This window comes from Coregonus clupeaformis, unplaced genomic scaffold (assembly GCF_020615455.1).
Source record: "Coregonus clupeaformis isolate EN_2021a unplaced genomic scaffold, ASM2061545v1 scaf0385, whole genome shotgun sequence".
Taxonomy (NCBI): Eukaryota; Metazoa; Chordata; class Actinopteri; order Salmoniformes; family Salmonidae; genus Coregonus; species Coregonus clupeaformis.
Genome location: NW_025533840.1, coordinates 315,209 through 339,079, shown reverse-complemented (window position 1 = coordinate 339,079; position 23,871 = coordinate 315,209). Strand labels below are relative to the sequence as shown.

The window sequence follows — 23,871 nt, the reverse complement described above, 5'->3', positions numbered from 1 at the left end:
GAGCCCCCTCCTCGTCTCTCTCTCAGCCCAACAGTGTGACTCCGAGGTGGGGCTGGGTTCAGCGTATTAGTGCCTGTTAGTCGCCACTGAGGCACACTGCCTGCCTCTGTGTGGCTGCACTGGACTGGTTAACCCCTCACACTCTACACCTACATCAGTGTCTATATAGAGTACATGTGGGATATGTTATACACTAATTGGTAATTTATTGTGTAAGAGCGTGTGTGTATGTGTTCTCACACCACTGCTCACATGGGTCTTGTTTGTGTGTGTCTGAGGCATTGGCCCTGTGTGTGGTGTGGTGTTAACCAGGGTTTTCACGTCCGTCCAGATGATTGAGTGCAGAGAGTGGGGAAGGTTTTGTGGGCAGCCTGACACAGGGGTGAAACATTTCATCAGCCTCCTCTACAACCCACGCCACAACAACACCAGCCGGATCTACAGTACCTCTCCTGACAAACACACACACACACACACACACACACACACACACACACACAGGCATGCACCCCTAAGCACCCAAACACCCAGTGCTAAAAAGGTGGAAAAGAGCATTTCAATTCGTCATATCTCATTAAGTAAGAATATACACAGTGTGTGTGTGTGTGTTTGCTGGTTTAGCTCATGCATATACTGTAAGGATATAGTAGCTCTTTAAGCAGAGTGTCTGTCTGTCTGTCTGCTGGACAGTGTAGCTCTGTACTGCCATGCCCAACGTCTTCCCCAGACCTGCATTACTCATACTGTACATCATACTCCTGTTTTAGCCTCTATGAGGGACAGATCATCTACAGGTCACACTTCAAGGCAAGCCCCTTATTCAGTCCTGTGCAGAGACATAACTATATAGGAAAACTAAATAATGAAACCATAGATATCATACAGTATTATTTGGATTAAATGTTTAATAGTGCTTTCTCAGATAAATAAAAAGCAGATAACAAACAGGGGTTTACAACACCTTCAAAATAAATATATCAACACAAGTTTAACACAAGACCAGGAAATATTGGATTGTCGATGTGTAGCTTCATGTCTTCTCATCTTACAGATATTGATTGTCACTTTGTCATATGTTGGATGTAAAACAATAAAACCAGTTAAGGACTTCAGCTAGTATTTACAAGCCCTGCTCGCTCTCTCTGCTACAGTGAGGAAACATTCAATCTCCACCACAAGTGGGTGAGGGTTTCTCCCTATGGAGTGATCCTATGCCATTTTCTCATTTTCATGTCTCTGACCCCGTGTCCCCATCGTTAATTTCTAACCCCCCTAAACCCTTCCCTTTCTGTCATTAGAATTGATACAACCAAATGCATCCGTTCCTGTCATACCTGTATGTCTCGACTCAACTTCAACTCCCTCTTCCCCTCCTTTTAGTCCCTCTTTGTTCGTTAGGACTTAGTGCCTCACCCCTCTCTAACCCCCTCCCAGCCCCCCAGCCCTAGACACTGCCCCACTCCAAAACTCTTACCACAGTCCCCTTTCTTGCACCCCTCTGCCAATGGCCCCTCGTCCAAACTCTTATCTAAACTCTTGTCTCTTTGTATTCCTCTCCATACCCACACCCTCTTTCACCCTATTCACTCTCTCCCCTCCCTTCTCCATTCTCCACCCAACTCCCTCTCTTATTTCCTCCCTCTACATCCCTCTATTTCTCTCTCCCTCTCTAGAACTCGTACTGGGAGATGAACATGGTGATCTTGGTAATGTACCTCCCCAGCTGGACCCCTTTCTCCAGCTCGGTCATCTCCACCTCAGCCTCCAGTGTAGCAGGGCCCTGCACCGGGCTCCCCAGCACCAGCTGGCCTGTCTGACGGTCCGACCGCTGCACCGTGAAGTGGCGTCTGGCCTGCCCGCGGCCCAGCAGGGAGAAACGCAGCGTGTCGCCCATGAGGCGGAGGGCCGACACACGGAACATGGTGCGTGGTGCCGACAGGTTGGATACGACAGACAGGTAGTGGTGGGAGATGGAGTTAGGGGCCTGAGAGCACACCTTGTTGTCCACAGAGCAGGGGTTACGCTCACAACGCCTGGGGAACGGGGAAAGAGAAAAGGATGCAGGTATTGAGAGGGTATTATTGCAAGAGAGTGATTGAGTTACATGTTATCAAATATATTGTTGATTAACTATAAGAGAAGGTACTCACAGGGGGGAGGTTTTGCTGTAGGTGGCGTTTCGTATGCGGGGGCAGTCCACACGTACACACTGGAACCCTCCGTAGGTGTTGATACACAGCTGGTCCCGGGTGCAGTTATTCTGTCTGGTGGCACACTCATCTATGTCTACAGGACAGGGAGAGAGAGGGAGAATAATGTGTGTAAAAGTGAGGGAGGGAGAGATAGAAAGAGAGGGAGAATAATGTGTGTAAAAGTGAGGGAGGGAGAGATAAAAAGAGAGGGAGAGAAAATAGAGAGCGAGACAGAAAAATAACTGATTTATTGTAATTGTCTACAAAAACAAACATTTATTCAGACCAGATGTATGGTTTTGTTCAATTATTCAGCCAATGGATAACAGAATTGCATGGAATTACTGATAAAAGGGATATTGGAAATAATAGGAAACATTCATTATCATTCAGACAAGTTATCCTCTTTCTCTTTGTGGTAGACTATTAAAATGTTTAGTACTCATCTGGCATAACTGGCATGTTTTAAGGCAGAGGATTTGATGGTGTGTGTGTGTGTGTGTGTGTGTGTGTGTGTGTGTGCGTGCGATTATGACACTTTGGTGGAGCATTTGAGACTTTGGTACAGTGTGTGTGTGTGGTCTCCCTTCACCTTTGCAGTTGCGTCTGTCGCGGGTGACATTGTATCCAGCAGGACAAGTACAGCGGTATCCTCCAGGGGTGTTAACACAGGCATGTAAACACAGCCGGCCAGCCTGACCCATGTGGAACAACTCACACTCATCAATGTCTGAAACACACACACACACACACACACACACATAAACACATTAAAATTGCAATTGATGTCAGTTATATAACATTATGTGGTCAGACTGTGTGTCTTTTGATGTTACCATAGCAAGACACTAAACACTAGACACTAGACCAGACACTAACTAGAGGCAAGAGACAGAACTAGTCTGTTTGGTAACATCGCTAATAGACCAGACACTAACTAGAGGCAAGAGACAGAACTAGTCTGTTTGGTAACATCGCTAATAGACCAGACTCTAACTAGAGGCAAGAGACAGAACTAGTCTGTTTGGTAACATCGCTAATAGACCAGACACTAACTAGAGGCAAGAGACAGAACTAGTCTGTTTGGTAACATCGCTAATAGACCAGACACTAACTAGAGGCAAGAGACAGAACTAGTCTGTTTGGTAACATCGCTAATAGACCAGACACTAACTAGAGGCAAGAGACAGAACTAGTCTGTTTGGTAACATCGCTAATAGACCAGACTCTAACTAGAGGCAAGAGACAGAACTAGTCTGTTTGGTAACATCGCTAATAGACCAGACACTAACTAGAGGCAAGAGACAGAACTAGTCTGTTTGGTAACATCGCTAATAGACCAGACACTAACTAGAGGCAAGAGACAGAACTAGTCTGTTTGGTAACATCGCTAATAGACCAGACTCTAACTAGAGGCAAGAGACAGAACTAGTCTGTTTGGTAACATCGCTAATAGACCAGACACTAACTAGAGGCAAGAGACAGAACTAGTCTGTTTGGTAACATCGCTAATAGACCAGACACTAACTAGAGGCAAGAGACAGAACTAGTCTGTTTGGTAACATCGCTAATAGACCAGACGCTAACTAGAGGCAAGAGACAGAACTAGTCTGTTTGGTAACATCGCTAACAGACCAGACGCTAACTAGAGGCAAGAGACCGAACTAGTCTGTTTGGTAACATCGCTAATAGACCAGACACTAACTAGAGGTAAGAGACAGAACTAGTCTGTTTGGTAACACCGCTAACAGACCAGACACTAATTAAAGTCTATTAATCTAAAGTGGAAGTTGGGAGAGTTATATTTGAGTGTTTCAGTGAAACGTGAGGGAGGCCCCGCTCTCTCGCTTTCCCAGATGCTTAGTTAATTTCATTCCGATCTCCTTTGCATTATTGTAGCCTTTTCTGTAGCCTGTCAACTATGTGTCTGTCTATCCCTGTTCTCCCCTCTCCGCACAGGCCATACAAACGCTTCACACGGCGTGGCTGCTGCCACTCTAATCTGGTGGTCCCTGCGCGCACAACCCACGTGGAGTTCCAGGTCTCCAGTAGCCTCTGGAACTGCCGTTCTGCGGCCAACAAGGCAGAGTTCATCTCAGCCTATGCCACCCTCCAGTACCTCGACTTCTTGGCGCTGACGGAAACACGGATTACCACAGAAAACACTGCTACTCCTACTGCTCTTTCCTCGTCTGATCATGTGTACTCGCATACCCCGAGAGCATCTGGTCAGCGCGGCAGTGGCACAGGAATCCTCATCTCTCCCAAGTGGACATTCTCTCTTTTCCCCCTGACCCATCTGTCTATCTGCTCATTTGAATTCCATGCTGTCACAGTCACTAGCCCATTCAAGCTTAACATCCTTGTCATTTATCGCCCTCCAGGTTCCCTTGGAGAGTTCATCAATGAGCTTGACGCCTTGATAAGTTCCTTTCCTGAGGATGGCTCACCCCTCACAGTTCTGGGTGACTTTAACCTCCCTACGTCTGCCTTTGACTCATTTCTCTCTGCCTCCTTCTTTCCACTCCTTTCCTCTTTTGACCTCACCCTCACACCGTCCCCCCTACTCACAAGGCAGGCAATACGCTTGACCTCATCTTTACTAGATGCTGTTCTTCTACTAATCTCACTGCAACTCCCCTCCAAGTCTCCGACCACTACTTCGTATCCTTTTCTCTCTCGCTCTCCTCCAACACTACTCACTCTGCCCCTACTCAGATGGTAATGTGCCGTCGCAACCTTCGCTCTCTCTCTCCCGCTACTCTCTCCTCTTCCATCCTATCATCTCTTCCCTCTGTTAAATCCTTCTCCCTCCAATCTCCTGATTCTGCCTCCTCAACCCTCCTCTCCTCCCTCTCTGAATCTTTTGACTCTCTATGTCTCCTATCCTCCCGGCCGGCTCGGTCCTCCCCTCCTGCTCCGTGGCTTGACAATTCATTGCGAGCTCACAGAACAGGGCTCCGGGCAGCCGTGCGGAAATGGAGGAAAACTAGACTCCCTGCGGACCTGTCATCTTTCCACTCCCTCCTCTCTACATTCTCTTCCTCCGTTTCTGCTGCTAAAGCCACTTTCTACCAGTCAAAATTTCAAGCCTCTGCCTCTAACCCTAGGAAGCTCTTTGCCACCTTCTCCTCCCTGCTGAATCCTCCTCCTCCTCCCCCCTCCTCCCTCTCTGTGGATGACTTTGTCAACCATTTTGAAAAGAAGGTTGACGACATCCGATCCTCATTTATTAAGTCAAATGACACCGCTGGTCCTGCTCACACTGCCCTACCCTATGCTTTGACTTCTTTCTCCCCTCTCTCTCCAGATGAAATCTTGCGACTTGTGATGGCCGGCCGCCCAACAACCTGCCCGCTTGACCCTATCCCCTCCTCTCTTCTCCAGACCATTTCTGGAGACCTTCTCCCTTACCTTACCTCGCTCATCAGCTCATCCTTGTCCGCTGGCTATGTCCCTTCCATCTTCAAGAAAGCGAGAGTTGCACCCCTCCTCAAAAAACCTACACTCGATCCCTCCGACGTCAACAACTACAGACCAGTATCCCTTCTTTCTTTTCTCTCCAAAACTCTTGAGCGTGCCGTCTATAGCCAACTCTCCTGCTATCTCTCTCAGAATTACCTTCTTGATCCAAACCAGTCTGTTACGGTTCGGCACTGTTGGTCCGGTTCCCGCTTGTTTCCCTTTTCCTTTTTCCCCTGTGTGTGTGTGTTGTCTGTGTCTGTCTCCCCCTGCTGTGCAGCCCAGTCAGAGGATCTAGGTCAGGGGGCGTGGCCATTCTCTCTCATGCTCCGTTACTTCCAGCTGCGGCTCATTGTCATCAATCAACCAGCAGTTATCTACCCGGGCTGGACACCTCTCCAGCGCCAGTTCGTTCCTACACTACCTGTGGTAACTTGGCCCCGTACAGCAATCTCAGTCTAGTTGTTACTATCTCAGCATTATAGTTGTTTCTGCCACGTTTTGTAACCTGTCTCTCCTTCGACCAGATCCCGTCTGTTCCTGCTGCCTGCCTACCTGCCATTCCCACGCCGCAACCTGCTCATCTGTTGTCTGATATCCTCGTCATCCAGCTCTCCGGACTACTGGCTCTCCCCCACTCAGCTCCTACCCCGGTCTGAAGCTATTCCACCCTGAACTGTTTCTCTCTGCCAATTCACGCTGAATAAACGACATCCTAATTCACCCTCTGTTGTCCGTGTGTCCGTCTCTGCACCTGAGTCCCCCACCAAGCCTAATAGAACGAACTGGCCCAACATGGACTCAGCAGAGATGCCACATGAAACAACGGGTGATGGCGTACAACGCGCCCTCCATTCACAGGGAATGTTATTGGGACAACACGACCAACTCATCCGGACTCTTGTGGATAACAACCAGCAGTTGTTGGATCAAGTATCTCATCTCACCTCTCAGGTAGCTAACCTGGTAACACTCACTACCCTTCCTCCCTCTGCTTCTCCGCCGCCTGTTCCTCCTACAGTGGCTCCAGGCTCGGCTTCCGCTCCTGCCCTTCGGGAACCCCCTACAACCTCACCCGAACCTTTCACCGGGGACCTGAACAAATGCCGTGGTTTCCTGCTTCAGTGCCGCTTGGTGTTCCAACAGAAGCCCCTGTCTTTCTCCACGGAATCCTCAAAGGTACATTACGCACTGGGGTTAATGAGGGGCAAAGCTTTGATTTGGGCAGAAGCGGCTTGTTCTACTCAGCAGATTGCCAGCCTGTCGTTTGACGATTTTTCCTCTCAATTGAAAGTTGTGTTTGATCACCCGGACCATGCCGGGACCGCCACAAAGAGACTATTGAAGCTACGACAGGGCACGGGTAGCGTGGCTGAATACGCCATTGATTTTGGACCTTGGCAGCCGATTCCAAGTGGAATGACGAAGCTCTTCAGGGAGCGTTTGTTAACGGTCTAAGTGACACGATTAAGAATGAACTAGCTGTTCGTGATGAGCCTGCTAACCTTCATGTTCTCGTTTCCCTTGCTACCGAATAGACAACAGGCTACGGGAGAGGAGACAGGAGAGGGGCGGTCGGGTCCACACCGCAGGCGGGGCCCCCTCGCTTTCTGCAGCCCGAGCTACACCACCACTCGGACACCGCCCACACACCGCAGCGGATCCCTCCACGGAACTAGACGAGCCCATGCAGCTGGGCCGTGCTCGTCTGTCCCCTGCCGAAAAGGAACGGCGCATGCGGGCTGGTGAGTGCATGTACTGTGGGGACCGCACTCATTTCCTGGTTAACTGTCCGGTTCGCCCAAAAGACCAAGCTCGCAGGTAAAAGTGGGCATACTTGCGAGTGCTACACCTGACTCAATGCCCACAGCACCCCGTCTAGTTATCCCAGCTACAGTCCAGTTCAGGAATCTATCTCTCCCACTAGCTGCTCTCATCGACTCTGGTGCTGAGGATAGTTTCCTTGACGTTAACCTGGTCACTCAGGCTGAGATCCCTGTTAAGCCCCTGCCTAAGCCTATAACAGTAACCGCTATTGACGGCCATCAGTTTGCCAACATCACCCATCAAACTGTCCCCGTTTCTCTCATGCTGTCCGGCAATCACAAAGAAACCATCCAGTTTAAAGTAGTCTCCTCCTCGGCCTCCCCCCTTATCCTCGGTTTCCCTTGGCTTAGCATTCACAACCCCCATATTGACTGGCAAAACCACAAAATACACAGTTGGAGCACTCACTGCCATTCTGTTTGCCTTGGGTCGGCTATTCCGCCCTCGGTAGGTTCCCCCTGCTTCCCCTGTCAAAACCCCAGACCTCTCTTCAGTCCCTGAGGAGTACCTGGACCTGGCCGAGGTATTCAGTAAGTCCAAGGCACTTTCATTACCACCTCATAGGCCATATGATTGCGCTATTGAGTTACTGCCTGGAGCCCCTTTGCCGTCCAGTCGGCTTTTCAATCTGTCCCGTCCTGAGAGAGAAGCTATGGAAACCTACATAGGCGACTCCCTAGCCTCTGGCATCATTCGTCCCTCATCTTCCGCTGTTGGTGCTGGGTTCTTTTTTGTAGAGAAGAAGGACAAAACATTACGCCCCTGCATTGACTACAGAGGACTTAATAACATCACAGTCAGAAATACGTACCCCCTGCCTCTCATCAACTCAGCATTTGAACCCCTTCATGGTGCCACCGTGTTTACCAAACTCGACCTACGTAACGCTTACCACCTCGTTAGGATCAGGCCGGGAGACGAATGGAAGACTGGGTTCAATACCCCCTCTCGGACACTTTGAATACCTAGTCATGCCATTCGGTCTCACTAACGCCCCAGCAGTGTTTCAGGCCATGGTTAACGATGTGTTGAGGGATTTTCTACACCGTTTGTGTTTGTCTATTTGGATGACATTCTAATATTCTCTAAGTCACAGGATGAACACGTCTCCCACGTCCGTCTGGTTCTCCAACGCCTCATGGAAAATAAACTGTATGTGAAAGCAGAAAAATGTGAGTTCCACCGGCAGTCCGTCCCCTTTTTGGGCTTTATTATCGAGCGGGGACAAGTGTCACCAGACCCTGACAAGATCAGAGCGGTTGTGGAGTGGCCCACACCCACGTCTCGGAAGCAGCTACAACGCTTCCTGGGCTTCGCCAACTTCTACCGCCGCTTCATCAGGGGTTTCAGCCGAGTGGTTGCCCCCCTGACCAAGCTCACCTCCCCTAAGGTGCCATTCCTGTGGACGCCTGAGGCCGAGTCAGCTGTGAGTACATTGAAGGAACTGTTCACCACCTCACCTGTTCTTATTCATCCAGACACTAGTTTGCAGTTTATTGTGGAAGTGGACGCCTCTGATTCGGGGGTGGGGGCAGTCCTGTCACAACGTTCCCCCACGGACCAGAAGCTCCATCCTGTGGCCTTTTTCTCCAGGAGATTGACCCCTGCTGAGAAGAACTACGACGTGGGTAACCGGGAGTTGCTTGCTGTCAAGTTGGCGTTGGAGGAGTGGAGGCACTGGCTAGACGGAGCAGAGCAACCCTTCATAGTCTGGACAGACCACAAGAACCTGGCTTACATCCAGTCATCCAAGAGGCTGAACTCCCCGTCAGGCCAGATGGGCTCTGTTCTTCAGCAGGTTCAAGTTTATTTTAACATATCGTCCTGGCACACGTAATGTCAAGCCTGATGCTCTCTCTCGCCAGTTTACAGACAATGAAGACTTCAGCAATCCTGAACCTGTTCTGCCCGCTTCCTGTTTGGTGGCGGCTGTTCACTGGGAAATCGAGTCCCTCGTCCGATCGGCACAAGAGTTGGAACCTGGACCGGCCGATGGCCCCCCGACCTTCTCTATGTTCCCGCAGCCGTGCGGCCGCAAAGTGCTCAACTGGATCCACACCTCACGATTCTCCTGCCACCCTGGTATGAACCGTACACTGTCGCTACTTAAGAGGCACTTTTGGTGGCCATCCGCCGAGGCTGACGTCCGGGAGTACGTGGCGGCCTGTTCCATCTGTGCCCAAAATAAGGCTTCCCACAGGGCTCCTTCGGGCCTGCTGCGGCCTCTCCCAGTCCCGAGTCGTCCTTGGTCTCACGTGGCCTTGGACTTCGTCACTGGACTTCCTATGTCTGAGGGTAATGACACCATACTCACCATCGTGGACAGATTCTCTAAATCTGCCCATTTTGTTGCATTACCAAAATTACCGTCTGCCAGTGAGACAGCCGACCTCTTTGTCCTACATGTATTCCGTCCCCATGGAATACCTGTGGACATAGTGTCCGATAGAGGTCCACAGTTCATTTCTCGGGTATGGAAGGAGTTTTGTTCGGCTCTGGGTGCCTCTGTCAGTCTCTCATCAGGTTTCCATCCCCAGTCCAATGGCCAGACTGAGAGGACCAATCAGGACCTGGAGGCTGCTCTACGCTGTGTGACGTCCCAGAACCCCGTCCACCTGGGCCAAACATCTCCCGTGGGTCGAATATGCCCACAATTCCCTCACCTCATCTGCCACCGGCCTCTCACCTTTTGAGGCGGCTTTGGGGTACCAACCGCCATTGTTCCCGTCTCAAGAAAAGGAGTTAGCCGTCCCGTCAGTTCAGGATAACCTTCGTCGCTGCCGCAAGGTGTGGGTGGACACCGTGAGGCCCTTCTACGGACAGCAGAGCGTAACAAGAGGGTGGCGGACAGGCACAGGGTAGTCGCTCCCCAGTTCCAGCCTGGTCAGCGAGTCTGGCTCTCCTCCAGCAACATCCCCCTGCGCACTGACTCCCGTAAGCTGTCGCCCGGTATTTGGGTCCTTTCGAGATCGACTCCATCATCAACCCTTCGGCTGTTCGGTTGAAGCTTCCCCAGGCCATGAGAGTCCATCCTACATTTCACGTGTCCCAGCTGAAGCTGGTCTCCTCCAGCCCTTTGTGTCCGCCTGTGGATCCCCTCCGCCACCGCGTCATTGTGCGACCATCCAGCCTACACGGTGCGGAGACTGCTGGACGTCCGGAGGCGTGGTAGAGGGCTTCAGTACCTGGTGGACTGGGAGGGATACGGTCCCGAGGAGAGGTTCTGGATTCCCCGACGATTTATACTGGATCCGCAGCTGGTGGCTGACTTCCATAGGGACCACCCTGACAAGCCGGGTGGGTCGCCGGGTGGCGCCCGTTGAGGGGGGTACTGTTACGGTTCGGCACTGTTGGTCCGGTTCCCGCTTGTTTCCCTTTTCCTTTTTCCCCTGTGTGTGTGTGTTGTCTGTGTCTGTCTCCCCCTGCTGTGCAGCCCAGTCAGAGGATCTAGGTCAGGGGCGTGGCCATTCTCTCTCATGCTCCGTTACTTCCAGCTGCGGCTCATTGTCATCAATCAACCAGCAGTTATCTACCCGGGCTGGACACCTCTCCAGCGCCAGTTCGTTCCTACACTACCTGTGGTAACTTGGCCCCGTACAGCAATCTCAGTCTAGTTGTTACTATCTCAGCATTATAGTTGTTTCTGCCACGTTTTGTAACCTGTCTCTCCTTCGACCAGATCCCGTCTGTTCCTGCTGCCTGCCTACCTGCCATTCCCACGCCGCAACCTGCTCATCTGTTGTCTGATATCCTCGTCATCCAGCTCTCCGGACTACTGGCTCTCCCCCCCACTCAGCTCCTACCCCGGTCTGAAGCTATTCCACCCTGAACTGTTTCTCTCTGCCAATTCACGCTGAATAAACGACATCCTAATTCACCCTCTGTTGTCCGTGTGTCCGTCTCTGCACCTGAGTCCCCCACCAAGCCTAATACAGTCAGGTTTCAAGACTGGTCATTCAACTGAGACTGCTCTTCTCTGTGTCACGGCTGCTAAAGCTAACTCTCTCTCCTCTGCTCTCATCCTTCTAGACCTATCTGCTGCCTTTGATACTGTGAACTATCAGATCCTCCTCTCCACCCTCTCTGAGTTGGGCATCTCCGGCGCGGCTCACTCTTTGATTGCGTCCTACCTGACAGGTCGCTCCTACCAGGTGGCGTGGCGAGTATCTGTCTCTGCACCACGTTCTCTCACCACTGGTGTCCCCCAGGGCTCAGTTCTAGGCCCTCTCCTATTCTCTCTATACACCAAGTCACTTGGCTCTGTCATATCCTCACATGGTCTCTCCTATCATTGCTACGCAGACGACACACAATTAATCTTCTCCTTTCCCCCTTCTGATAACCAGGTGGCGAATCGCATCTCTGCATGTCTGGCAGACATATCAGTGTGGATGTCGGATTACCACCTCAAGCTGAACCTCGGCAAGACGGAGCTGCTCTTCCTCCCGGGGAAGGATTGCCCGCTCCATGATCTCGCCATCACGGTTGACAACTCCGTTGTGTCCTCCTCCCAGAGTGCAAAGAACCTTGGCGTGACCCTGGACAACACCCTGTCGTTCTCCGCTAACATCAAAGCGGTGACCCGATCCTGTAGGTTCATGCTCTACAACATTCGCAGAGTACGACCCTACCTTACACAGGAAGCGGCACAGGTCCTAATCCAGGCACTTGTCATCTCCCGTCTGGATTACTGCAACTCGCTGTTGGCTGGGCTCCCTGCCTGTGCCATTAAACCCCTACAACTCATCCAGAACGCTGCAGCCCGTCTGGTGTTTAACCTTCCCAAGTTCTCTCACGTCACCCCGCTCCTCCGCACACTCCACTGGCTTCCAGTTGAAGCTCACATCTGCTACAAGACCATGGTGCTTGCCTACGGAGCTGTGAGGGGAACGGCACCTCCTTACCTTCAGGCTCTGATCAGTCCCTACACCCAAACGAGGACATTGCGTTCTTCCACCTCTGGCCTGCTGGTCCCCCTACCTCTGCGGAAGCACAGTTCCCGCTCAGCCCAGTCAAAACTGTTCGTTGCTCTGGCACCCCAATGGTGGAACAAGCTCCCTCACGATGCCAGGACAGCGGAGTCACTGACCACCTTCCGGAGACACTTGAAACCCTACCTCTTTAAGGAATACCTGGGATAGTATAAAAGTAATCCTTCTACCCCCGCACCCCACCCCCCCCTCCCCACCCCACCCCCACAAAAAAATTAAAAATTAATAATAATAATAATAAGATTATATTATATATATTTTTTTTAATTGTAAAGTGGTTATCCCACTGGCTATCATAAGGTGAATGCACCAATTCTCTGGATAAGAGCGTCTGCTAAATGACGTAAATGTAATGTAAATGTAATGTAAATGTAATGGTAGCTGTTTGCGGTGTACCTGTGCAGGTGGTGCTGTCGCGCCCAGAGATGGTGTATCCGGGGTCACAGGTGCAGTGAGTGGTGCCCTGGACCTGCGTACAGCGAGACGGACGAACAAGCGGACCAACAGTCACAGCCGGGGGAGAGAGGGCAGCAGCCGCAGAGGAGGTGGCAGAGGAGGTGTTCGTCATGGTGACAAAGACTGGAGAAAAAGAAAGAGAGGAATGAGTAGAAGAGTAAAACTAAGGATGATTCTTGGAGGTTTCTGACTACAGTCTGAGGGCATGGCCATCTAAACATCTCCATCTTGAAATTGGTACAGTGCAGCTTATTTCTTTATAAAACATTATGGTTACCATGTGAACAAAGAGTAACAAACTAACTATTTGTTCACAGGGTAACCACAGTGTTTGGACCAGTGTTGTGTTCGAGACCACCTAAAGCGAGACCGATTCAAGACCAAGACAGGAGCAAATCGAGACCAAGACCGGAGGGGGGGCAAGAACGAGTCAAGACCGAGACTGGGAGGGGGACAAGGGGTCCGAGACCAAGTCAAGACCGAGTCCAATTCAAGACCATGATTGTAATTTTGTCAAATCGCCACCATAATAAGAGTTCAAAATGCCCAGTATTTCTGTGTTCATATTTCAGAAGAAAATATGGATTATTTCAGAATGGTGCATGCTGAGGGAAATAGAGCCACTCTACAAATTAATACTAACCCGAACACAGTGGGGAACAATGAGGGCCTTCTACACCTTCAGAGAATGGCTAAGGATTTATAAAATAATTATAATAACAATGATAATTCTAATTACATTATTCTTTTCAATGATGTTCTGATTTAATCTCTTCAGTTTTTGTTGGAAAGGAAAGGGTTAACGCTGAAGAGAAAAAAATATCCACTCAGGATTTTTCTTAGTGGTCTCTGGGGAGATAAATCTAGCTAGGTAAGTCAGCCATTGGCTAGGCCATCAGAAGCTAGATAGAAGGCATCTGCCGTTCAACTGTATTAGGACAACATTTTGGAGTGACAGTGGAATCAACCAATCACAATGGAAACGTATGCCTTCTCAAAGGCCAACAAGTCACTGCGCAATAGCAAGCAGTAGTTTTCCCATGGTGTAGCTAGCTATCTTTTGTTGTAGGCTAGTTTGCAGCGACTGTAGCAGGTGTTATTGAAGAGGATGTTGTTGCTAATTTGTTAGCTTCTCCCTTTTCAAGAATAACTTTCAACAACAAGTTAAGTTTCAAATTATCTTAATCTAGTGAGTGGAACTTTTTTTTTTATGCAGCTCGCTTGCTGTTGTTAGCCATCTCTTTGAAAATAACTTATGTGTGAAACATTGTTACGTTTGAACTTTAGGTCACTGGTTACTTTGTGTGCTAAACGTGAAATGTTTTTTGCAATGGGAAGTAATAGTTGTACATTTCAATTAGGAAATGCTTAACCTAATGGTTGTGTTTTTGTATTCTTATGATTGGGACCTACTGGCTTATTATGTCTGAGTGAATGGACTGCTTATCCTTTAACATCATGCTGTGTGTGACAGCTGTCTTTCCATCAGCCCTATGCAGTGGTGTATTGGAGCCTGGAGAAGTGGGCATACTCAAATGTTCCTAAAAAAAATCGCAAACGGCCTGCCCAGCAAAGGAAAGGCACCCTGTGTGAAAAATCATATGTTTTTCAATGGTTTTTTATTAGTATTCCTATATGTTTTTCACATTTGCACTCTCTAAATCACCTTTTTTAAAATAGAAAAACAACAAAAATGTGGTGTTCTATGTCCACAACAATGCTTAAACCACATCAGGAGACCATTTTGGAGGTCTGGGAAAAATGCAAATAAATATATTTATGGGGGTGGGGGGTACTAAGGAGTATTTTTATAATAATAATGTATTCTTTTTCTGGTTTTGCTCAATCTGATTGGGTGGGCCTGGCTCTCCAGTGGGTGGGCCTGTGTCCACCCATGCCCACCCATACATACGCCATGCAAGACCGTGTATAAATGTATCCGACACGAAACAAGACCGAGACACTCAAAATGTAGTCTCGACACCGGACTCGAGTACTACAACACTGGATTGGACTGACTTGCAACTTAAGTTAGGCTACATTCAACTTTTTAAAATTAAACCTTCATGCAACACTGTAGTTTCCCAGCAATGTTGGCCAATGCTTCCCCATATACCACAGCTATATAACATTTATTGGGCTCAGTGTTCACATCCATTGCACCATGCAGCCCTCTATTAGTGGGCTGTGTGTACGTGGGATGATGGACTTATAGAAATCTCCCACACAGTGCCAGCAGTGTTCGTCATTGTCAAAGTCCATCTAAATCCCCATTAGTCTGTGTGTGGCTCTCACCTACAGTAGTGTACTGTACACAGGGGGGAGAAATTAAAACAAACAGACAGAGAGAAACAAAACCTAACTGGGCCGTATTGATTCACTGGCTCTGCCTGGAGCCCTGAGTGTGTATGATAGCCCAGCCAGCCAGAACCAGCGAGAGGGAGTGGACCTGGGTCTACCTCGGTGTCTGGCACTTGTGTGTTGTTACTACAGTAGTTAGCCATGGCATAGAGATAGATAGGACTGTAAGTCATGGTTCTGCGCTATTGCTTGTATTTATATTCAGGTCATACCCTACCTTGTACTCATTGTGCTACACACACTTTAGAACATAGCGTGCTGTATACACCCAGAGGTCATGACCTAGTGGGTATTATAAACCACATAGTTTGGGTCCTGGATGCTGATTGGCTGAAACAGCTTTTCAGCCATGTGTATATCAGACAGTATGATGTAAAAACACTTGTTTACTGTTCTATTTATGTAGGTAACCAGTTTATAATAGCAATAAGGCACCTCAAGGGGTTTGTTGTATATGGCCAATATACAACGGCTAAGGACTGAGTCCAAGCACTCCACTTCGCGTCGTGCATAAGAACAGCCCTTAGCCGTGGTATATTGGCCAATATTCCACACCCCCTTGGGCCTTATTGCTTAAGCATCTCTACCTACATGTTGGCATAGGGCTCTGGCAGGTGGCTCCGGCCCAGCCTTTGGTACACGTGCAGGAGAACTGGTTCACCTCATCCACACACGTCCCCCCATTCAGACAGGGAGACGAGGCACACTCATTTATGTCTGTGGAAAGACAGGAGGAGTAAGGGATTAGTCAGGTGAGGAGAATGAAGTCATATTAGCCCTGATGTAAATGTTGGCTAGCTAACTCACTGACATGTGGAACCTTATAGCTCTGATGCATGAACCAAAAGAGAAAAGCTCCTTCTTTCTCTCTCTCTGTGTGTGTGTGTGTGTGTGTGTGTGTGTGTGTGTGTGTGTGTGTGTGTGTGTGTGTGTGTGTGTGTGTGTGTGTGTGTGTGTGTGTGTGTAGAGTATTCGACCTAACCAGAACGAAAGGGATGGTCTGACTTTTAGTCTCACAAAACGTCTTTGAAGCGTCATCTAAATGTTAACGAGCTGTCAAGACATAGAGGGCTGCTATCACTATGTGTCACAGTCACTAGATTCAATAACCCCTTATGGATGGCCACGAAAATACATAAAAAGGAAATTTGATAATGAAACGTATATGGATGCAAGCCATTTTATCTAGATAAATGTTAGTAATATGCATGAAGTTTAAAACGAGGTAAAGACAGATAAAGAAAAGAGAGGGGGGCACAAAGACGATGGTGACAAGGACATGAGAGAGATGGGTAGAGCAGATAAAGAGATGAGTGATGGGGCAGAGAAGAGGGAAGGAGAAGAGAAATGGTGGGGGATGAAATGACACCAGACAGGAGCCAGAGAAAGAGAAGAAGTAGATTGTAGCTGACAAAAGACAGTGATTTCACATCAGATATGTGTTAATCTCCCTAATGGTTAAGGTTTGGATTAGGGGTAGGGTAATCTGTAGCAGATGGTAGGGTCACTCACTGCGGCAGGTGGGCTGCTGGCCGCTCCAGGTGAGGCTCTCCTGACACACCCTGCTCTCTGCTCCCACCAACTCATAACCCGCATCACACAGGAAGTGAACCTCGTGACCTGGGGTCTGCGCCTTTCCCAACTTCCTGCCGTTGGCAGGCGTGTCCAGCTTTAGACAGGTACCTGTAAAGCGAGGGGGGTGGTTGATAGGGCGACATAAGACAAGACTTAACTCTCCAGCCATAGTTCAATAGGAGCTAAATGTAACTGTTATCCACCAAAAGTCAAATTACATACCAGTAGTAGCAAAGGAATAATAATCCACGAGAGTAAACATTTTTAGAACGCAGCGTGACGCTGTTTACAGCATTTTTACAGCTAATTAGCATTTTTACTGCGACTAGTCGGTCCGGCTGTTGCTGTGTGTAGGCCTACACAACTTACTGAATCACGATTGGTTCTCGTTCATGAGGTTGACAACAATAGCAAAAACATTAGTAATACAAAACTTCTTCACATCCTTGCAACTGATGTTTTTTGGATTCTAAAATAAAGAGCAGCTGGCCTACTAAAAGCCATTTTAGGCGTTTCAGTATCCTTCAAAAAACCATGAAGAAATCGAATTTAAGCCTTTGGCTAAAATGTTAGGCTACACGTTGCTTCTTTGACTGATGTTTGGGCTGTGTGCAGACATACCATTGTTTGCCTTGCCAGTCTGTTTGGTGGCTGTGTTCTGTAGCAAGTTGAGTTTCTTCCTCAGGGTGCGGAGGCTCTGAAGATATGCAGCTTCATGGGTCGACAGCAGCTTCTGGACCTGCTTTACGGAGCTCTGCATCTCCTGCCTGCTGGGACAGTCCTACAGGGACAGGGGACAGGGGCAGTGGAACAGTTAAAAAGTGTTATACAGGGACAACTTGACAAGAGAGTCATCCCCAAAAGGCAATTCATTTGCAGAGTTACTGTATTTTAAAAAGCCGTAATACAGAAAGATCTTAATTGCATTATAGCAAAGGGGCAGGTTACAAACATGGGTTTGTAAGATCCATTAAAACATTGAGAAGCATTCAAGTTTATTTTTCCAATACTGACATAGGCTACACAGAGCACATTCATTGCCTAATGAAATGCAGTTACAGTTGATAGATGACTGACTCATTTAAACTCAAGTCAGGAACTGTGAGACACAGGTGACTTGGTCAGAGGATGGAGGCAGAACTAACTCTTACATTAGCTTCCTAGAATTTGACATCACTCAGTTATACAGACCACATTCACTGCAGACGCTGGGCAAATGTCCTCGCTACTCAATCGCTGGACAGAACAGAGAAATTACCTTCCCAACAAGTTAATGTTGGAATAACAGGACGGAAGTGCAGCAGCTACTGTACATTGGTTTGAGTTATGAATGACCTTCATCATGATAAACTAGTATCTGGTGAGCCACATTAAGTGATTTGTTACTGCATTTAGAAAGTATTTAAGGGGTTTTCCTAAGATAGCACTGAAAGGTAAAGAATGTAGTGTACAGTTCTTAAAAGTTCCTAAAAAGGCATATGGTCACCCGTCTGGGTTTATGGGGAGACCAGAGGAGAGACATCAGAGTAGACATACTTGCTTCACCACTGCATCAGCACTCAGAGGGTCATGTTTTTAATCTCACTGTCCACAGTAGGCAGCCTAGTCGATGTGGTGAATGGTGAAGGAATTAATTGAGCGGCGACATCCTCCCCCTGGTTGTCTGACCTACACGTGAACTAAGAGTTCTGAGCACGCATTGGCATCTCAACAACCCCTACCACCAGCTGGGGAACATAAAGTCAGAGGTGGTTGTAGTGTTGGTAGGCTTTTGCCTTTGTGCAAAGTTAGTTATTCTCTAGTGGTAGTAGTTTTATGTTTTGTAGGTCGCGTGCTTATGCCCCTGGTGGTGTTACTTGATGGTGCCAGAGAGAAGATCTATAGACCTACTGTACGGTCTAAGGCAGGGCTGCCCAACCCTCTTCCTGGAGATCTACCGTCCTGTGGGTTTTCAGTCCCTAATTTAACACACCTGATTCTACTTATTAGCTGCTCAACAAGACCTTAACTACCTGAATCAGATATGCTAAATTAGGGTTGGACTGAAAACCTACAGGACAGTAGATCTCCAGGAAGAGGGTTATGCAGCCCTGGTCTAAGGGGTTTGCTGTGAAACACTAAAGACACACTTTACGAGAGAAAGAGTGGCTCCAATCCTATCTGGACTCATTCTCACGACAGATTCCCATCATACTAAAGCCCCTCTCAGTCTGTCTTCTCTCATATCCCAGCCTGTTTCTGCTGTTCTATCTCTTTAGCCCAGAAGTGTGTGTAAGTTCTGACAGTCAGTGGAAGGATCACCCTGGAGGTGCTTGCCCATAGCATTCATCGTTTGATGCAGGGGTGGGTGTACTGTAGGTTTTGATAAAGGGTGGAGAGGCTGTTTGGGGTCAGATGGTGTGGCATAAACACCCAGAGGGTAAACATCCCCTGTGTATGAGGCACAGCCTCTCCTCCTATTGGCTGGGAAAATCAGGGAGTAGTAGTAGTATATTTTCCCTAAACTCTCACTCTCTCTTTCAACTCTCTCCCTCCTTTTCTCTGTCCTCTCATGAATGTTTTCAGAAAGCCAATTAATGTTTTCATCCGGCAGAAGTTATGTAAGAAAAGTCAATATTTGGTCATCCTGTGAAAACACCTGGCTGATTAAGACTGGAGCAGGGAGCTGGGCTGCTGGAGAGACATCAGTCAGGACGGAGGGAGGGAGGGAGGGAGGGAGGGAGGGAGAGGCTGCTGTTTGTGTGCCCCAGCGATAATGTCCTCTTTCTGCCTCCACTGCAAAACATTTTTGTGTTTGCATTTCATGTGTATGTGACATTATCTTGGTGTGCCTAGGTAACATACCTATAGTCTCCTTCAGTAAGTTCTGAGCTGCTCTTTGAATTCGAGAGGTGTGCAGTGCAATGAAGGCCAAAGTAGCATGGTGATCTAATCCAAGGATTTTAGATTGTTCTAAGTGAATTATGTGATGCTGAAAGGTTTTGCATGAAAGGAAAAGTGTTCTGTAGCTAATAATACTCTGGCTGACCTTGTTCAATTATATACAGTGAGGGAAAAAAGTATTTGATCCCCTGCTGATTTTGTACGTTTGCCCACTGACAAAGAAATAACTGAAGAACAGAAAGAGTACAGCATAGCATGCACACACACACACCAGCCTGCCGTAATATAGACCCTTGCCCTTGGACAAGGTAAAGGTTTAGCAGTTTTGTGCCGAAACACGTCAGAGGTGCTGGGTCTATTTATAGTGATGGGCCTCACGGTGTCTGGACATGCATGCAAGGGGCCTTAGTCATTGTTTGTGCAGCTTGCCTGGGAATTGAGGTCGACCAAACACCAGTGCTATCAATGGGTATCTGTCCATGTCATGATGCAGTGATAATGACCTTATAGCTGGACTTGCAGGCTCCTGACTTTGACAAGAGATTGTCACTTCAGCTTAATGCATTTTGAACTTCAACAACACCCAGACATCAATGCTGCATCCCTCAGTGTTAGATGTTGAATTAAAGCCTGTCCATGAAAAGGGCATTCAGACAACCTTTCTCTCAGGTCTATTTTCTCAGTTGTAAATCTTGTGTGATATTCACCCACTGTCTTTTCAGGTCATTACAGATAATGGCAAGAATTTTAACTATGTCCTGAGGCTATATGTGATAATGAATTGGTCTGGAAATGTTTATTACGTTAATGGACTACCTAAAGCATGTCAGAAACCACAATAGCCTACATTAAATCGTAACACTCATAGAGATTATAATGGTAACCCATTATCAAATACGGTAATTTACTTAGATTTTACGTTTTACTCTGTGATATGTAGTGTGATATGTGCTTTTAAATCAGCAAAATGTTTGATTGGACCAGCCAGCTGGGCAAAATAAATCCAAGAAACACCATATGTTGTCTCTTAATAGTGCCCAAGGTGCCCCCATGATACTGACAAGCGCAGGAAACACTCACCTGCCCAAATGCAGCGTGGATTGGACAAAGACACAGGAACACAATGACAGCGTGCATCCAAATCATTTTCAGTTAATCCTGTACTGCGTAGAATACACTCACTCCCCAAGCGCGCTGGGTTGGGTATCTTCCGGGTACAGTGAATTTCCAGTGCGTAAAATGCGCTTATAAGCACCTCAGTGGTATTTGTGAGAAAAGCTATTAATTCATTCACATGTCAGACAAGTTGCAAAAGCGAAACTTTATGGAATGTTGGGTTTACTTTTCGAGAACCAATCAGGTTATGGGACTAGAAGACCTGTTGACCACATTTTACAAAATAACCATTGCATAGGCATGTGTATTTTTTTCAAACTCTTTTCCTTTTTTTGGAAGGCACATGGCAAATTTCCTCCCTCATGAAAGCCTCTCAGATGTGGAATTCGTAAACTGGAGAGAATTTAGCAATAAGCTTGGATGGATTTAGGCAAGCTCCACTGGGCAGTGGGCACTGTGGGCAGGTGACAAGCAGGGTCATGTGAAACACAACTCATACAGGTTTCATCTTCTCATGATTTATGAGGAAATGTAGGCCCATCTTTGATTAGAGAAATAACTATGTAACACAGGGATACATGTAAACTACTTGAACAGCACACACATTTTGTTAATTAACTCAGCTTTGTGCTTATTACCAGGTAATTACAGTAGCCTAATGGACAATGAGTCTGTGTTCCAATGTGTTTTTCTGTTATCTTGTATGGCAGACATCCTGAGAGTAAAAGTGTACTGTTGAATGAGCATAGAAAGTGGGGAAGGTGTGCCCTCTGCAGGGAGTAAGTGTCCATCACCTTGCCATCATCTAATTCAATGGTTCTGTTCTCATCTCCCCAGCAGAACACACCTGACACCCCCACCACCATGGACGTATAGCTGAGGTTAGTTGTTCTGTCATACCCCCAGCCTGGTGATAGTTCTCATACCATAAAAACGTTCTCATGCCATAATCAGCTCCAGATATTCAATCACCAACTGCTGAAGCATCAGGAGTCCTGTTTCATTCCCCACACTGGGGCCATCACAGACATGTCAGTGAGTTAGATCTGATTCCACCTGTACCTCTCCTCCCTCACAACCACCCACCACGAAGTATAGACCCACTGTGACTGCACTGAACTGTACTGCATTTACTGGCTTCTACTTTACTGCTCCTTGCTTGCCTGTTTGCTCAGCTATAGTTCTATCCCACTGCTTGAAGGTCCACTGTCCATTATGATACACATTTATCCCTTCTGCATTCCATTCTATTCCAGGGCTTGTGGTTCTGCATCACTCATCACAGGGACTTCCGCACCCGTCCTCTTGGGTAAAATCTCTGTCTCTTTCACGACTCATTGACATGATGGTCTCAAATCCCCCAGGACAGCACTGAAGACAACAGTCACACAACAGTAACTTCCCCACTACCACCCACCCACCTACTCACCCATGTACAGTACCCCATCCCACTGAAAGCCCTTCACTAGGCCCAGGATGTGATGTAAGCAATGCAGAGTAAGCATCACCCCCATGTCTGAATCTCTGTCCTATTCACTGAGGTGACTCAGCGCTACTACAGTACCTTCCCTAATCCTAGTAGGTGATGTCACTATGGGAGGATAATGGGAAGAGAGCAGCATGTAGAATTGATAGCCCATGACCAGTGAGTGGTTCGTGACTGATTGGCGCCTCACTGCATGGGGGTCTCAATCCAATCCACAATGTCTGTTCTTTTATATCTTTGAGAATTTAATACAGAAACACGAGATGGCTCTCAATCCTGTGAGATCCTTCTGTAATGAGAAGCAGAACAGTACAGCTAGTTGAGGTTCTGTTGAAACTGGTTCCCCAATATACACCCCATACCCCCTGTCCTTGGGTTTCTGTGGGGAACACACACATACAGTATAAACCCTCAAATGAAATCATAGAGTCTTGAGAAGACTCAAGTTTGGAGGGATCTATTGTGAAATGTCGTTTTTGATTACATTTATGCCAGTTATTCGCTACTAATGGGCAAGACATTTGATGTGCTGTTTGCGTGTCATGCGGCAGGGGGTATAGTTGGAAAAGTTGGGTTTTGATGTGATGATTCGAGAATGATTGGGTATCAGAACTCTTCTGTTCAGCAGACGTTTCATAGTTTCACTGTGGTGATTATATTGTCTTGCTACCTTTGTGGGGATCTACTGCTGTAGTAGATCACTACGTAACAAAGGATTCATGTTTAAAAAGATGGGTGGGATTTCTCTTCATGGTGTGTGAGCATTGCTGATTATTGAAACTTCTCTCATTCTATAGCTGTAGTCTGTGTTTGCAGAGATTAGCCATATAAAGCTGGCATAGGAAAACCTCGGATTATTTGGTCTCTCTCACAGTGTTACCCACTATTGCATAAAGGCAGACTGAGTAATTTCTTTCAGCGCTACACCCTGCAATCACTATAGTTACCTATCCTGAGGGAATAGGACAAGCGGTGCAGGTTTCTCCAAATCAGTGCCATAGTTAGGACTGAAATGCCAGTAATTGGGCCCAGTCTCATCAAATACACACACACACACACACACACACACACACAATATCTGTTCTTTGGAAAACCTGCACTGAAAAAAAGATTGTGGAAAAAAAGATTGTGCCACATGTCAGATATTTGTTATGTCTGTGGCCTTCAGTGAAACATAAATATTTTCATTGTGAGTCTGTAGAAGTTGGAGATGTTATTCTCATGGATCAGTGGCACTGATGTCTGCTTGGTTTGGGCTTCTTGTCTATCTCTCAAGTACTGTATCTGTTGTTTATAAAGCGTTTAGGTTACAGTAATTGACTTGCTAACACGGATGTAGCCCACTGTTGTCTATAGCTTGCCCTACACCAAAGCTGGGATCACTCAGCTATGTCTACTGACAGTCACCTTTGGCTTTTCATAAAATTTTTCTTGATTGTTTTACCTAGGCTATACATCAGCCTACATTATTTCATGTAAAACTAAGTTTCACAGATATAGTCCGTTATGGTAGGCCTATATT

At 47.5% G+C, this 23,871-nt stretch overlaps 1 protein-coding gene across 1 annotated transcript; it reads right to left on the bottom strand.

Moving 5' to 3' along the window:
* Positions 1-896: 896 nt before the first annotated feature.
* On the bottom strand, positions 897-21,076 carry LOC121548421 (fibulin-7-like). Its single transcript, XM_041859851.2, has 8 exons — positions 20,828-21,076; positions 17,486-17,645; positions 16,802-16,972; positions 15,881-16,006; positions 12,869-13,051; positions 2,785-2,922; positions 2,151-2,286; positions 897-2,033 (listed from the first exon to the last, which is right to left on the bottom strand). Exons 1-8 carry the CDS (start codon positions 20,891-20,893, stop codon positions 1,670-1,672), a joined length of 1,344 nt encoding a protein of 447 aa, XP_041715785.2. The 5' UTR covers positions 20,894-21,076; the 3' UTR covers positions 897-1,669.
* Between the last annotated feature and the right edge of the window lie 2,795 nt (positions 21,077-23,871).

Coding starts and splice junctions, on each gene's coding strand:
- LOC121548421 (XM_041859851.2), bottom strand. CDS start 20,893: ATGATTTGGATGCACGCTGTCATTGTGTTCCTGTGTCTTTGTCCAATC. Junction 16,973..17,485: donor GACTGGCAAGGCAAACAATG/GTATGTCTGCAC, acceptor CTCGCTTTACAG/GTACCTGTCTAAAGCTGGAC. Junction 16,007..16,801: donor CCAGCAGCCCACCTGCCGCA/GTGAGTGACCCT, acceptor GTCTTTCCACAG/ACATAAATGAGTGTGCCTCG.